Below are 15812 nucleotides of genomic sequence, written 5' to 3'. Positions count from 1 at the left end.
AGGGCCCTATATAATACTGTATGCTTTCTTGAATTTGTTCTGGAATCTTGTGAACTGTGAAAAGACCCCCAGTGGCATGTCTGGTGGGATAAGTGTGTGTGTCAGAGATGTGTGTAATTTGACTTGTAAGAACTTTTGATGATATCTGTACATTATAGGAACACCTGTGATGACAAAAGTACAATGATTCATGTTTTGCTTTAGCTTGAGATAAAGAATCAGTGGTAGACACCTTGCAAGTGCATGAAAAGGTCAACTGTACAAAATCAGATGTCTGTCTGTGTGTTGAAACTATATTTTAGGTAACAGATGGATAAAGGGAACTAAGAGTTCCTGTTGATACTATGTTCCAGTCTTACTTGCAGTCTTACATGATAGCAATAAGGGGAAGAGTCATTGGGAAACTAACTGCCAACAACGTAATAAGCTGAACCCCGCCTAGCAGAGACATCTTTGTAGGAGCAACTATTAATTATGAGCTTATATGGTATGAAAGTTAAGGGACATCAGCCTGGTGATCCTCAGTAGGGGATAAAAAGGGAAAACACCATCTTTTGAACTTAGTGTCTTGCTTACAAATTGCTGTAAGTGTAAACTCTGGGTTGCAATCCTTATTAAACAAACTAACCTCTGATCAAATAAGTTTTCCTGTGGTCTCTTCTGTGCACATAGGGCAGAATTCCCTTACAGACTATGCAAACAATTTGGGATATTCAACACATTCATGTTTCTTATAAAAAGAAGTGATACAGTCAGTCTCTCCTCAACTCTTAGCCAAGAGAGACTAGCATGCATAGTATTTATATCAGCCTTCTGATTACAATTAAGAGCAAAACGTGCCGCTGTAACGGTTGTCATAGGTGGAAGAAGGTGAAGAGGACCAAGGTGCAGCGTGGTACATGTTCATGGTAGATTTAATAAAGAAACTGAACACAAGAACAAAAACAACAAAGCGGAACAAACTAAACAGTTCTGTCTGGTGCAGAAACACAAAGACAGAAAACGACTACCCACAAAAACCATGTGGGCAAGAGCTACCTAAGTATGGTTCTCAATCAGAGACAACGATAGACAGCTGTCCCTGTCTATTGGCCAAAAACCCATTCCAAAAACAAAGAAATACAAAAACACAGAAAAAGGAACATAGAATGCCCACCCTAGTCACACCCTGGACAAACCAAAATAGAGAATAAAAGCTTCTCTATGGCCAGGGCATGACAGCCGCTCTGTTCTGGGCCAGCTGCAGCTTTACGAGGTCTTTCCTTGCAGCACTGGACCACACGACTGGACAATAATCAAGATTAGACTAAACTAGAGCCTGCAGAACTTGCTTTGTGGAGAGTAGTGTCAAAAAAGCAGAGCATCTCTTTATTATGGCTAGACCTCTCCCCATCTTTACAACCATTGAATCTATATGTTTTGACCATGACAGTTTACAATCTAAGGTAATGCCAAGTAATTTAGTCTCCTCAACTTGTTCAACAGCCACACAATTCATTACCAGATTCAGCTGAGGTCTAGAACTTGAGGAATGATTTGTACCAAATACAATGCTCTTAGTTTTAGAGATGTTCAGGACCAGTTTATTACTGGCCACGCATTCCAAAACAGATTGCAACTCTTTGTTAAGGGTTTCAGTGACCTCATTAGCTGTGGTTGCTGATGCTTATATGGTTGAATCATCAGCATACATGGACACACATGCTTTGTTTAATGCCAGTGGCAGGCCATTGGTAAAAATAGAAAAGAGTAGAGGGCCTAGAGAGCTGCCCTGCGGTTCATCACACTTCATATGTTTGACATTAGAGAAGCTTCCATTAAAAACCCTCTGAGTTCTATTAGATAGATAGCTCTGAATCCACATTATGGCAGAGGTTGAAAAGCCATAGCACAAACATTCTTAAACAACAGGTTATGGTCAATAATATCAAAGGTTGCACTGAAATCTAACAATAGAGCTCCCACAATCTTCTTGTTATCAATTTCTCTCAACCAATCATCAGTCATTTGTGTCAGTGCAGTACATGTTGAGTGCCCTTCTCTATAAGCATGCTGAAAGTATGTTGTTCATTTGTTTACAGAAATATAGCATTGTATTTGTTCAAACCATTTTTTCCCCAACAGTTTGCTAAGAGCTGGCAGCAAGCTTATAGGTCTGCTGTAAAGGCCGCTTTACCACTCTTGGGTAGTGGATTAATTTGGCTTCCCTCCAGGCCTGAGAACAAAGACTTTCCTCTTGGCTCATATTAAAAATATGACAGATAGATGGAAAGCTACTGAGGACAGTAGCTGACTCTATAGCCACTCCTAAGTTGTCAATGCCAGGAGGTTTGTCATTATTGATCGATAACAATTGTTCCACCTCTCCCACACTAACTTTACAAAATTCGATACTTGCACTGCTTTTCTTTCATGGTGTTTTTTTCCATCATTCTTTATATAATTGATCTTGGCTTCCTAATAAAGTTGATTATTTTTGTTGAGTTTGTTCACATCATTTCTCAATTTGCAGTATGTAAGCCAGCCAGATGTGCAGCCAGACTTATTAGCCACTCCTTTTGCCCCATCTCTTTCAAACATACAGTTTTTAAATTCTTCATCAATCCATGGAACAGTTCTAACAGTCAGTACATGTTTATCAATAATTGGAAGAAGCAATTTCATCTGGTAAAAACAGGTAAACACATTATAAGGCAACAATATAAGACAACGGGATCACTGTGTATGTTCTCTGATGAATTGTAAGAAAAATGAGATGTGAAATATCAATATACACGCTAAGAGAAGTAATTTCTCTCTCCTGTGTGGATTCTCTAATGACATTTAAGTGATTGTTATGAGTAATATGTTTTCCCAAAGTCTAAGCTTTTGTAAGCTTTCTCCTCTGTGTCATGCTCTTTCAGGCTTCCTAAATGGGCAAATGCTTTGCACCCTGGGAGGAGTGGTAATGCATCTCCCCTGTGTGTATTCTCTCATGCTGTTTCAGGGCCCCAAACTGGTTAAAACCCTTTTCACACTGGGAGCAGTGGTAAGGCTTCTCCCCTGTGTGTACTAGCTCATGTCGTTTCAGAGTCCCTAACTGGTCTAAAACACTTGCCACACTGGGAGCAGTGGTAAGGCTTCTCCCCTGTGTGTACTAGCTCATGAGCTTTCAGGTGTCCTGACCGGTTGAAACACTTGCCACACTGGGAGCAGTGGTATGGCTTCTCCCCTGTGTGTACTAGCTCATGTCGTTTCAGATTCCCTAACTGGTTAAAACACTTGCCACACTGGGAGCAGTGGTAAGGCTTCTCCCCTGTGTGTATTCTCTCGTGTTTTTTCAGATCCCTTGACTGGCTGAAACACTTGCCACACTGGGAGCAGTGGTAAGGCTTCTCCCCTGTGTGTACTCGCTCATGAGCTTTCAGGTGTTCTGACCGGTTGAAACACTTGCCACACTGGGAGCAGTGGTAAGGCTTCTCCCCTGTGTGTACTAGCTCATGAGCTTTCAGGTGTCCTGACCGGTTGAAACACTTTCCACACTGGGAGCACTGGTGTCGTCTTGCGGGTTTGGATGTCCCTGGCTCTGGTTCCACTGAGTCTGGTCTTTCTCCTGCCAAAGACAGTTTATTTTTTTAAATAGATACACGAATGAAACCTCCACATGATAAAACAACAGTGCTATGAGAGTAAATCCTAATCAGATCTCAATAACCTGAGGCCAGTTTTAACAATCTTAGTGTGATTTTAAAACAAATGTAGAGCTTCCTGGTAATTACTTATATGTTTACACTACTTATTTTATTCATCCTGTTTTACAAGTCAGAACACAAAAAACTAGACAGTTCTAGGACACTGAAGACACAGACATCACTGGATTCCAATTGAGCAGGTGGTTCTAAATATATAACTTTCATAGCTGTATGATACAGAATGTGACCTACACACTTCCTTAAACATAAAATAACTAAAGAAGTAATTTTGTGTGATTGTAAAAAAAGTGTTTTTACATCGAAGACACAAAGCACATCAGTAAAATCTCCCCATTGTCGAAAGGGATCGACACCTGCTGTTTAAATGGACCAATTTCTTATTTAGACGTTGACAGGTTTTCAACATTTTGACTATCGCTGATGTCACATTTTGGGTAAAGTAAAAAATAAGGTGAAATATTTGGAAAGATGTTCCCAAAACTGATAGTAACTACAATAAACAAAAATATAAATGCAACATGTAAAGTGTTGGATGTTTCATGAGCTGAAACAAAAGATTGCAACATTTTTTACATCCCTGTTAGTAAACATTTCTCCTTTGCCAAGAAAATTCATCCACCTGACAGGTGTGGCATGTCAAGCTGATTAAACAGCATGATCATTACACAGGTGCACCTTGTGCTGGGGAGAATAAAAGGCCACACTAAAATGTGCAGTTTTGTCACACAACACAATGCCACAGGTGTCTCAAGTTTTGAGGGAGCGTGCAATTGGCATGCTGACTGCAGGAATATCCACTAGAGCTGTTACCAGATAATTGAATGTTCAATTCTCTACCAGAAGCTGCCTCCAACATCGTTTTAGAGAATTTGGCAGTACATCCAACTGGCCTCACAACCACAGACCACATATAACGACGCCAGCCCAGGATCCCCACAGCATCTGAGACCAGCCACCCGAGTTGTATTTCTATTCGTAATGAAGACCTTTTGTGGGGAAAAACTAAATTCTGATTGGCTGGGCCTGGCACCGCAATGGATGGGCTTATGCCCTCCAGGGTCCACCAATGGCTGCTCCCCTGCCCAGTCATGTAAAGTCCATAGATTTGGGCCTAATGTATTTATTTACAATGAATGACTTATATGAACTGTAAATTGTTGAAATTGTTGTTTATATTTTGGTTCAGTATACACACAGACACTGTGCATTTGTTAAGTATTCAGACCCCTTCACCTTTTCCAAATTTTGTTACATTTCAGCATTATTCTAAAATTGATTAAATTGTTTTTCCCCCTCGCCAATCTAAACTCAGCAAACAAAGAAACGTCCTCTCACTGTCAACTGCGTTTACTTTCAGCAAACTTAAGATGTGTAAATATTTGTTGGAACATAAACAAGATTCAACAACATTCAAAACTGAACAAGTTCCACAGACATTTGACTAACTGAAATGGAATAATGTGTCCCTGAACAAAGGGGGTTGGGGGTTAAGTACTGCACTGCATCTACTCATTAACTGCACCAGATTTGACAGTACTTGCAGTGAGATTGATATAAATATGAACTTTATCAAACAAAACATACATGTATTGTGTAACATGAAGTCCTATGAGTGCCATCTGATGAAGATCAAAGGTTAGTGATTAATTTTCTTTATTTCTGCTTCTTGTGACTCCTTTCTTTGGCTGGAAAATGGCTGTGTGTGTTTTTGAGGCTCTGACCTAACATAATTATATGGTGTGCTTTCGCTGTAACACTCTTTTGAAATCAGACACGATGGGTAGATTAACAAGAAGTTAAGCTTTAACTTGGTGTATTGCACTTGTGAATGTATGAAAGTTAATATTTCAAAAAAATATTTTGTATTTCGCGCTCTGCCTTTTCAGAGGAATGTTGTCGAGGGGTTCCGCTAGCCATAAGAAGTTAGGACTCCATGTTTCATTAGATGCTACAGTCCTCCTTTAAGACTCCATGTTTTCCTGTTCAACAGTCTTGTAAAGATAGGGGGGTTGACTGGGACAGGCAATGTAACATCCATAATGTTTTAAGGAAAGGTTTCTGTAAAACACGCACTTCACATTGGATCATCTTGAAACTTTCTCTCTAAAGTTAACTTTCATCAATGTTTAATATGGTCTATTGGTTTCTCTCTTTTCATTGGCAGAATCCTTTTTCAGTGTTATGATATTCATAACATCCATATCCACCAGTCTATCTTCCTGTCAACCAACAGAAGTCTGCTGGTTGTCCTGGTAACAGATACCAGTGGGCAGATCTATTGTATTTGTTCAAACTAAACTCCAGCACTTACTTTGATGAGTTAAATCTGATCCTTTCTTCTCTTCTCCTCCTCTCACAGTTCCACTCAGCCCCATTGTTTTCTTGCAGTCCACCAGCAGCACAGACAACCTCTTCATACCCAGTAAGGAGCTACCGGGAGAGGCAGGACACGGGGACTCTGGGAGGGAGGAAGGGCTAGCGTTGTCCTAGTAACCATAAAGAGGGGACACAAACACATATCATTATGGATGCCGATGTCACTGTTTTCATGAAGTGCTTTACAGAAATCCAGCCCAGACCCAGATAGAGCAAGCTGTATGCTAGACCAGACCAAGCTGTACCATCTGGTGATCTGATCTGGAGAGACTCTTCTCTTCCTCGTCAGCATCAGGATGTTGTTGAGGCTTCCCAGAGGATCCACCATAGTCATGTCTCTCTCCTGTGTGAATGAGAACATCAAACAGATGGTAAACTTATGATCTACTATTGCAATCACAGAGTCTTACAAGAGGCATGAATATGTCTAAAAGGGCCTAAAATGGAAACTTTCATCATCATTTTGTAAAATACTGTTTGTGTTGCAAATGTAAAAGGGTTGTTCCACGAAATGGGTGCCTTTTGCGTCCCTTTGATAATTTAAGTAGAAATTATGCACCAATGTTGAATTTGAAAAGCCTGTTAGATGAAGTGTACTTTAATGTGACCACATGGACATTTCAATAAATCTAATATAAAAGTCTAAATATATGTACCAATGACGGATTGCACCTTTAACAATTTATTCAGTACTGAACAACATATTAAAGTGTAGAACTTCAGTAGAATGCCTCTTTCAAACCCCACATTAGTTCGAGAAATGCATATTTTGTGCCCGTTTTTAAGTCAGCACTCACTGGTGTTAATCTGATATTCAGCCTTTTTTTCACTCCCAAAACGTCCTCCTCCTCCTTTTTAATTGAGATATTCTCCTCTTCCTCTTTTACTCCAAAAGGTTCTTCCTCTTCTTTCAATGTTATGGCATCTTCCTCCTTTTTCATTGTTAAAGATTCTACCTCCTCTCCTACTCTGACAACCTCTTTCCCATCTTCCTCTTTCACTGTAATATCATCCTCTTCTTCTTTCAATGTGATAGCCTCCTCTTCCTGGATGAATCAGTAATCTATTTTTGCTGTTGAAGAAACCTCCCGTCCCGTCCATTAGATTATACGTCACAGAAGAAGCGTCACCTGAAAGACTCACATCGCCATCTGCTGGCTGGAGTGGGTAACACAGATTGGAAAAAAATAAATAAATAGTTTAATCTGGCTAATAATGTCATGAGAAGTTATTTTAAAAAACAACCAGTTTCAGTTCTGCCCACACCTTTTCTATAGGATTGAGGTCAGGGCTTTGTGATGGACACACCAATACCTTGACTTTGTTGTCCTTAAGCAATTTTAACACAACTTTGGAAGTATTCTTGGATTCATCGTCCATTTGGAAGACCCATTTGCGACCAAGCTTTAACTTCCTGACTGATGTCTTGAGATGCTTCAATATATCCACATTATTTTCCATCCTCATGATGCCATCTATTTTGTGAAGTGCACCAGTCCCTTCTGCAGCAAAGTACCCACACAACATGATGCTGCCACCCCTGTGCTTCATGATTGGGATGGTGTTCTTCGGCTTGCAGGCATCCCTCTTTTTCCTCCAAACATAATTATGACCAAACAGTTATTTTTTTGTTTCATCAGACCAGAGGACATTCCTCCAAAAAGTACGATCTTCGTCCCCATGTAGTCTGGCTTTTTGGAGCAGTGGCTTCTTCCTTGCCGAGCGGCCTTTCAGGTTATGTCAATATAGAACTCGTTTTACTGTGGATATAGATCATTTTGTACCTGTTTCATCCAGCATCTTCACAAGGTCCTTTGCTGTTGTTCTGGGATTGATTTGCACTTTTCGCACCAAAGTACATTCATCTCAAGGAGACAGAAGGCGTCTCCTTCCTGAGCGGTATGACGGCTGCGTGGTCCCATGGTGTTTATACCTGCGTACTATTGTTTGTACAGATGAACGTAGTACCTTCAGGCATTTGGAAATTGCTCCCAAGGATGAACCAGACTTGTGGAGGTCTACAATTTTTTCTGAGGTCTTGGCTGATTTCTTTTGATTTTCCCATGATGTCAAGCAAAGAGGCAGAGTTTAAAGGTAGGCTTTGAAATACATCCACAGGTACACCTCCAATTGACTCAAATTATGTCAATTAGCCTATCAGAAGCTTCTAAAGCCATGACAACATTTCCTGGAATTTTCCAAGCTGTTTAAAGGCAGTCAACTTAGTATATGTAAACTTCTGACCAACGGGAATTGTGATACAGTGATATATAAGTGAAATAATCTGTCTGTAAAAAAATGTTTGAAAAATTACTTGTGTCAGGCAAATTCGATGTCCTAACCAAAACTAGTTTGCTAACAAGACATTTGTGGAGTGGTTGAAAAACGAGAACTTGTTGGCTGCTTTTCCTTCACTCTGCGGTCTAACTAATCCCAAACCGTCTCAATTTGGTTGAGGTCGGGGGATTGTGGAGGCCAGGTCTTCTGATACAGCACTCCATCACTCTCCTTCTTGGTCAATTATCCCTTACACCACCTGGATGTGTGTTGGGTCATTGTCCTGTTGAAAAACAAATGATAGTCCCACTATCATTTGTCCCACCAAACCAGATGGATGGCGTATCGCTGCAGATGCGGAGATCATCCGTTCACCAACTTTGAGTTTGAAACCAAAGATCGCAAATTTGGACTGATCAGACCAAAGGACAGATATCCACCGGTCTAATGTCCCTTGATCATGTTTCTTGGCCCAAGCAAGTCTCTTCTTATTGGTGTCCTTTAGTAGTGGTTTCTTTGCAGACATTTAACCATGAAGGCCTGATTCATGCAGTCTCCTCTGAAGAGTTGATGTTGAGAAGTGTCTGTTCCTTGAACTCTATGAAGCATTTATTTGGGCTGCCATTTCTGAGGCTGGTAACTCTAATGAACTTATCCTCTGCAACAGAAGTAACTCTGGGTCTTCCATTCCTGTGGTGGTCCTTAAGGTAATGATGGACTGCTGTTTCTCTTTGCTTATTTGAGCAGTTCTTGACATAATATGGACTTGGTCTTTTACCCAATATACCATATCTTCTGTATACCACCCCTACCGTGTCACAACACAACTGATTGGCTCAAACGCATTAAGGAAGAAATTCCACAACTTAACTTCTAACAAGGCACACATGTTAATTGAAATGCATTCCAGGTGACTACCTCATGAAGCTGGTTGAGAGAATGCCAAGCGTGTGCAAAGCTGTCAAGGCAAAGGGTGGCAACTTTGGGATTTTTCAAATATAACATATATTTGGATTTGTTTAACACTTTTTTGATTACTACATGATTCCATATGTGTTATTTCATAGTTAATGTCTTCACTATTATTCTGCAATGTAGAAAAGAGTACAAATACATTTTAAAAACCCTGGAATGAGTAGGCACGACAATTTTTGACCGGTAATTGGCATGCTGACTGCAGGAATATCCACTAGAGCTGTTACCAGATAATTGAATGTTCAATTCTCTACCAGAAGCCAACTGCAGACCACATGTAACCACGCCAGACCAGTACATGCGGCTTCTTCGCCTATGGGAACTGAGACCAGCCACCCGGACATCTGATGAAACTGAGGAGTAGGTCTCTCCGTAATAAAGCCAATGGCTGTGCCCCTGCCCAGTCATGTTAAGTCCAAAAAAGCAGCAGAGCGAGGCCCGCATGCAGCAACATTACAAGTCACGTGTTTGCAGCTGTTTCAGTACAGCACTACAGGGAGAGAGAGGGAGAGCAGCTGTTTCAGTACAGCACTACAGGGAGAGAGAGGGGGAGCAGCTGTTTCAGTACAGCACTACAGGGAGAGAGGAGGGAGAGCAGCTGTTTCAGTACAGCACTACAGGGAGAGAGCAGCTGTTTCAGTACAGCACTACAGGGAGAGAGAAGCTGTTTCAGTACAGCACTACAGAGAGAGAGAGGGAGAGCAGCTGTTTCAGTACAGCACTACAGGGAGAGAGAGGGGGCCAGCAGCTGTTTCAGTAGCACTACAGGGAGAGAGGGAGAGCTGTTTCAGTACAGCACTACAGGGAGAGAGAGGGAGAGCAGCTGTTTCAGTACAGCACTACAGTTTCTACAGGAGAGGAGGGAGAGCAGCTGTTTCAGTACAGCACTACAGGGAGAGGGAGGGAGAGCAGCTGTTTCAGTACAGCACTACAGGGAGAGGGAGAGCAGCTGTTTCAGTACAGCACTACAGGGAGAGGGAGAGAGCAGCTGTTTCAGTACAGCACTACAGGGAGAGGGAGAGAGAGCAGCTGTTTCAGTACAGCACTACAGGGAGAGGGAGGGAGAGCAGCTGTTTCAGTACAGCACTACAGGGAGAGGGAGGGAGAGCAGCTGTTTCAGTACTGCACTACAGGGAGAGGGAGGGAGAGCAGCTGTTTCAGTACTGCACTACAGGGAGAGGGAGGGAGCAGCTGTTTCAGTACAGCAGCTGTTTCAGTACAGCACTACAGGGAGAGGGAGAGTTTCAGCAGCTGTTTCAGTACAGCACTACAGGGAGAAAGAGGGGAGCAGCTGTTTCAGTACAGCACTACAGGGAGAGGGAGTACAGCACTACAGGGAGAGAGCTGTTTCAGTACAGCACTACAGGGAGAGAGAGCAGCTGTTTCAGTACAGCACTACAGGGAGAGGGGGGGAGCAGCTGTTTCAGTACAGCACTACAGGGAGAGGGAGAGGGGAGCAGCTGTTTCAGTACAGCACTACAGGGAGAGAGCAGCTGTTTCAGTACAGCACTACAGGGAGAGAGAGGGAGAGCAGCTGTTTCAGTACAGCACTACAGGGAGAGGGAGGGAGAGCAGCTGTTTCAGTACAGCACTACAGGGAGATGTTTCAGTACAGCACTACAGGGAGAGGGAGGGAGAGCAGCTGTTTTACAGCACTACAGGGAGAGGCAGCAGCTGTTTTAAGTAATAATAATAATGTTATAATAGGTAATAACTAACTTTAATAACTAGGGTTAATACCTGCCTGGCACTCAACAAAATATTTCTTTACCCCCTCTAACAATACGCTACAGAATTAGCATAGTAGGCCATGTAATTTAAGGTAATCTAGGGAGGGAGAGCAGCTATTTAGGACTGACTTATTCCTTGCCACCCATTCTGAAACTCACTGCAGCTCTTTGTTAAGTGTTGCTGTCATTTCAGTTTCAGTGGTAGCTGACGTGTACAGTGTTGAGTCATCCGCATACAGACACACACTGGCTTTACTCAAATGGAATCGTTGGCATGTCGTTGGTAAAGATTGAAAAAGGTAGGTGCCAAACAGCTGCCATGGGGAATTCCTGATTCCACCTTGATGTAACTTTAAGGCTACCATATAATGTTAAAGGACACTCATTGTTCATCTGTTGACATGGTAAAATCATCTGTCCTTATGTAATACATCAGCTAGCCCTGGTTAGGGCAGGCCAGTAAGACTCATATGGTATAACAAAATTTGTATCTTAACCTGAACTGAAAAATAAGGTTCCTTATTTAAAAACTCTTTATCCACAATATAGCAGGGGTGTAAAGCCATACGTGTCTGTGTATGACAGTAGTTTTTTTTTTTTAGTTAGAGACTTGCTAGTTTTTACTCATTGTCGGAAAAAGCACAAGCATTTCCACACCGCATCTAACAAACCAGTGTTGTGAAAATAAAGCTTTGATTTGATTCTACCTTGATTGGATTTAACCGTTTTTACAGTCATTTTCTTAATGGGTGCATGCTTATTAGTAACTGGGATCAGTTTCAAATGTGTCAAGGGCAGCGTCTGGTTGCTCATCATTACACACCACGGACCAACAAATATTATTTACCCCTCAACAACATAGGAATCACAAAAAAAATTTGACCTCTTATACACAATATTAGTCATTTTTGGAACTGTGGTTTTTATAGACATGTACTATATTGTGATCACTACATCTGATGGATCTGGATACTGCTTTAAAACCCATTTCAAACAGTATTAGTAAAGATATGATCAAAACATGTTGATGATTTCATTCCTCTACAGTTTGTAAACCCTGGGGTTGATTGATAACCTGAACCAGGTTATCCATAATGTTTTACAGTTTAAGTTTTTGAAAACAAGCACCTTACATTGGATCATCTTGAAATTTTCTCTCTAAAGCTAACTTTCATCAAGGTTTTATATGGTCTATTGGTTTCTCTCTTTTCATTGGCAGAATCCTTTTTCAGTGTTATGATATTCATAACATCCATATCCACCAGTCTATCTTCCTGTCAACTAACAGAACTCCACTGGTTGTCCTGGTAACAGATACCAGTGGGCAGATCTATTGTATTTGTTCAAACTAAACTACAGCACTTACTTTGATGAGTCAAATCTGATCCTTTCATCTCTTCTCCTCCTCTCACAGTTCCACTCAGCCCCGTTGTTTTCCTGAAGTCCACCAGCAGCACAGACAACCTCTTCATACCCAGCAGTAAGGTGCGACCGGGAGAGGCACGACACAGGGACTCCGGGAGGCTGGAAGGGCTAGCGTTGTCCTAGTAACCATAAAGAGGGGACACAGACGCACATCATTATGGATGCTGATGTCACTGTTGTCATAAAGTGCTCTACAGAAACCCAGCCCAAGCCGATAAAGCAAGCTGTATGCTAGACCAGACCAAGCTGTACCATCTGGTGTTCTGATCTGGAGAGACTCTTCTCTGCCTCGTCAGCATCAGGATGTTGTTGAGGCTCCGCAGAGGATCCACCATAGTCATGTCTCTCTCCTGTGTGAATGAGAACATCAAACAGATGGTAAACTTATGATCTTCTATTGCAATCACAGAGTCTTACAAGAGGCATGAATATGTCTAAAAAGAGCCTAAAATGGCCACTTTCATCTTGATTTCCTAAAAAAATATTTGTGATGCAAATGTAAAAGGGTTGTTCCACAAAATGGGTGCCTTTTTTATATTTTAAGTAGAACATATGCACCAATATTGAATTTTAAAAGACTGTTATACTAGATAAGGGGAACTTTAATGTCGACCACATGGAGAATTCAATACATCTCATTGAAAAGTCCCAAAACTATATGAACCAATGGCAGATCGACCATTTAACAATTCCGACAGTAAGAATGTCCATTAAAAACCCCACATTAGCTCAACAACTGCATAGTTTGTGTCCCTGTTTTTAAGACAGTACTCACTGGTGTCAATCGGATCTTCTGTCTCCTCCTTTTTCACTCCCAAAACGTCTTCCTCCTTCACCTTAATTAAGACAGCATCCTCTTCCTCTCTAAAAGGTTCTTTCTCTTCTTTAACTATAACAGCCTCCTCTTCCTCCTTTTTCATTCTGAAAGATTCTTTCTCCGTAAAGCAGACCTCCTCTTCATTAGCAAGGGAGGAGTAGTTCAGTGAGCTCATGGTCAGGGATGTTAGCTAGCTAGCATTAGCGACTAGCCTAGTGCTAACCTCAGTATCAATCTTTAACACGTTTGCAAATTGAACAAGCACATTAGGTTAAAGTTCACCAGTAGATACGTAAACCGAAATTTGTCTAAAACACTGAGATTAGCTCATGTACAATAACATGGTCTAAAGAATCAATCTTTCAGTTTTATGTTGTCTAGCAGGCTACCGAGGTGGTTGAAAGAGTTGGCGCCTTGTTGTTCCTGAAGAAGCGTCCCGTCCAGTCCATTATACGTCACGCAAGAAGCATCACCTGAAAGACGCCCATCGCCATCTGCTGGCTGGAGTGGGTAACGCAGTTTGGAAACAATAGGTACTACACTTTTTGTGTTGGAAAGAACGTCATAATAATTTAACAATAAACAGATATATTTTCTCTTACGTCTTACAAATAATACTTTCCTGTACACAGACGTAGAAGCTTAAAATGAATATGTGGATGATGAATAAATACTTCTACGAATAGGTAGTGTGTTAAAACACATTTGTGTTAATACTCTGTTCATTTTTCACATTTGTTGTATATTAGATGTGACCATACTTTTCCCTTAAAGCCACGCTCTATACGATACAAATCATACTGTAAACAATAGAGCAAATGCATCACATGCAACAGAATCAGCTGAATGAATTCACCCCTGATGATGCGTAAACACAGTTCACTTTCACAACTGCCACGTTGTATTTCCTCTCACATCAATTCGCTCACCTTTTCCCTTCGCTTGTGGACGTCAATGCACAACACATCAGCTGTAGGTGACCAGGAGTTAAAACCTTTCCAAACCAAACCATTTCATAACTGCTACACACAGCCTACATCGTTGTCACCATATTAGCTAAAGTAATGTCATAGTCAACACAGCTAATATAAGTAACGCTGCTACAATCATGACAGAGCTCCTCTGTGGAGATGCTACATGTTTCATCATTAGATGCTACAGTCCTCCAACAATGGGTGTCATATGAATCTTTACCACTTGCTCTGTAATAGGAGTAGTATCTTTCCTCGACTTACAGCCTCCACATTGACACTGTACCGGTAGCTCCTGTATATAGCCTCCACATTGACTCTGTACTGGTACCTCCTGTATTTAGCCTCCACATTGACTCTGTATTGGTACCTCCTGTATTTAGCCTCCACAATGACTCTGTACTGGTAATCCACCTCTGTAGGTACCTACAGACTCTGTACTAATACTGTTATTATTATTTTACTGCTGCTCTTTAACATTATTTATTTGTATTTTTACTGAACACTTATTTTTCTTGGAACTGCATTGTTGGTTATCAGTCAGCATTCCACTGTAAGGTCTACACTAAATTTGATTTGTATTTTGATTTCATTCATACATTTCTTACATTAATTTTTTAATATAGAAAATATAAATATGAATATTGAAAATATGAATGTTTAGATTTTTTTACATATATTGTTGAACATAATAGAAAAAAGTTATGGGCAATTTAATACAGAGACATTAGCATAGTAGGATATGTAACTTAAGGTTACCTAACATAACCCCTGTTCTATGATATTATAAGCCTCGTTAGGGGCGGAGTCTAGGGAGATCCAATCAAACAACGTCTGTCACGCAACAGCTAATAGCAGATGACTCCACTTCCTATATAGGGCCATAGTCTCTCCCGTCTTCACATCTAAGTACGTTTGTCTTCCATGTGTGAAAGGTAACCTAGTCAACTACCATAGAGCTCATATACTTTACGATGCCAAGTCTAGACAGGATCATCCCTCAAGGTTCTGTTAGGTAACCTGGTGAATATCATAGAACCAGGGTTCTGTTAGGTAACCTGGTGAATATCATAGAATCAGGGTTCTGTTAGGTAACCTGGTGAATATCATAGAACCAGGGTTCTGTTAGGTAACCTGGTGAATATTATAGAATCAGGGTTCTGTTAGGTAACCTGGTGAATATCATAGAACCAGGGTTCTGTTAGGTAACCTGGTGAATATCATAGAACCAGGGTTCTGTTAGGTAACCTGGTGAATATCATAGAACCAGGGTTCTGTTAGGTAACCTGGTGAATATCATAGAACCAGGGTTCTGTTAGGTAACCTGGTGAATATCATAGAACCAGGGTTCTGTTAGGTAACCTGGTGAATATCATAGAACCAGGGTTCTGTTAACCAGGGTTCCTGTGAACCTATCATAGAACCAGGGTTCTGTTAGGTAACCTGGTGAATATCATAGAACCAGGGTTCTGTTAGGTAACCTGGTGAATATCATAGAACCAGGGTTCTGTGAATAGGAACCTGGTGAATATCATAGAATCAGGGTTCT

The 15812-nt window shown here is 41.1% G+C and overlaps 1 protein-coding gene across 4 annotated transcripts; it reads right to left on the bottom strand.

Moving 5' to 3' along the window:
- Nucleotides 1-2166: 2166 nt before the first annotated feature.
- On the bottom strand, nt 2167-13774 carry LOC112226997 (zinc finger protein 436). Of its 4 annotated transcripts, none has more exons than XM_042313468.1 (7): nt 13426-13774; nt 13251-13374; nt 12728-12825; nt 12417-12594; nt 6314-6411; nt 6004-6178; nt 2167-3592 (listed from the first exon to the last, which is right to left on the bottom strand). In XM_042313468.1, exons 1-7 carry the CDS (start codon nt 13465-13467, stop codon nt 3057-3059), a joined length of 1251 nt encoding a protein of 416 aa, XP_042169402.1. In that variant the 5' UTR covers nt 13468-13774; the 3' UTR covers nt 2167-3056. The 4 variants fall into 4 exon arrangements, with proteins under 4 accessions (XP_042169402.1, XP_042169403.1, XP_042169404.1 ...); XM_042313469.1 differs by having other exon boundaries at nt 2167-3295; nt 3464-3592; nt 13251-13755; XM_042313470.1 differs by having other exon boundaries at nt 2167-3160; nt 3497-3592; nt 13251-13755.
- Nucleotides 13775-15812: the final 2038 nt, after the last annotated feature.

This window comes from Oncorhynchus tshawytscha, unplaced genomic scaffold (assembly GCF_018296145.1).
Source record: "Oncorhynchus tshawytscha isolate Ot180627B unplaced genomic scaffold, Otsh_v2.0 Un_contig_6882_pilon_pilon, whole genome shotgun sequence".
NCBI lineage: Eukaryota > Metazoa > Chordata > Actinopteri > Salmoniformes > Salmonidae > Oncorhynchus > Oncorhynchus tshawytscha.
This window is presented reverse-complemented; position numbering and strand designations above follow the sequence as displayed.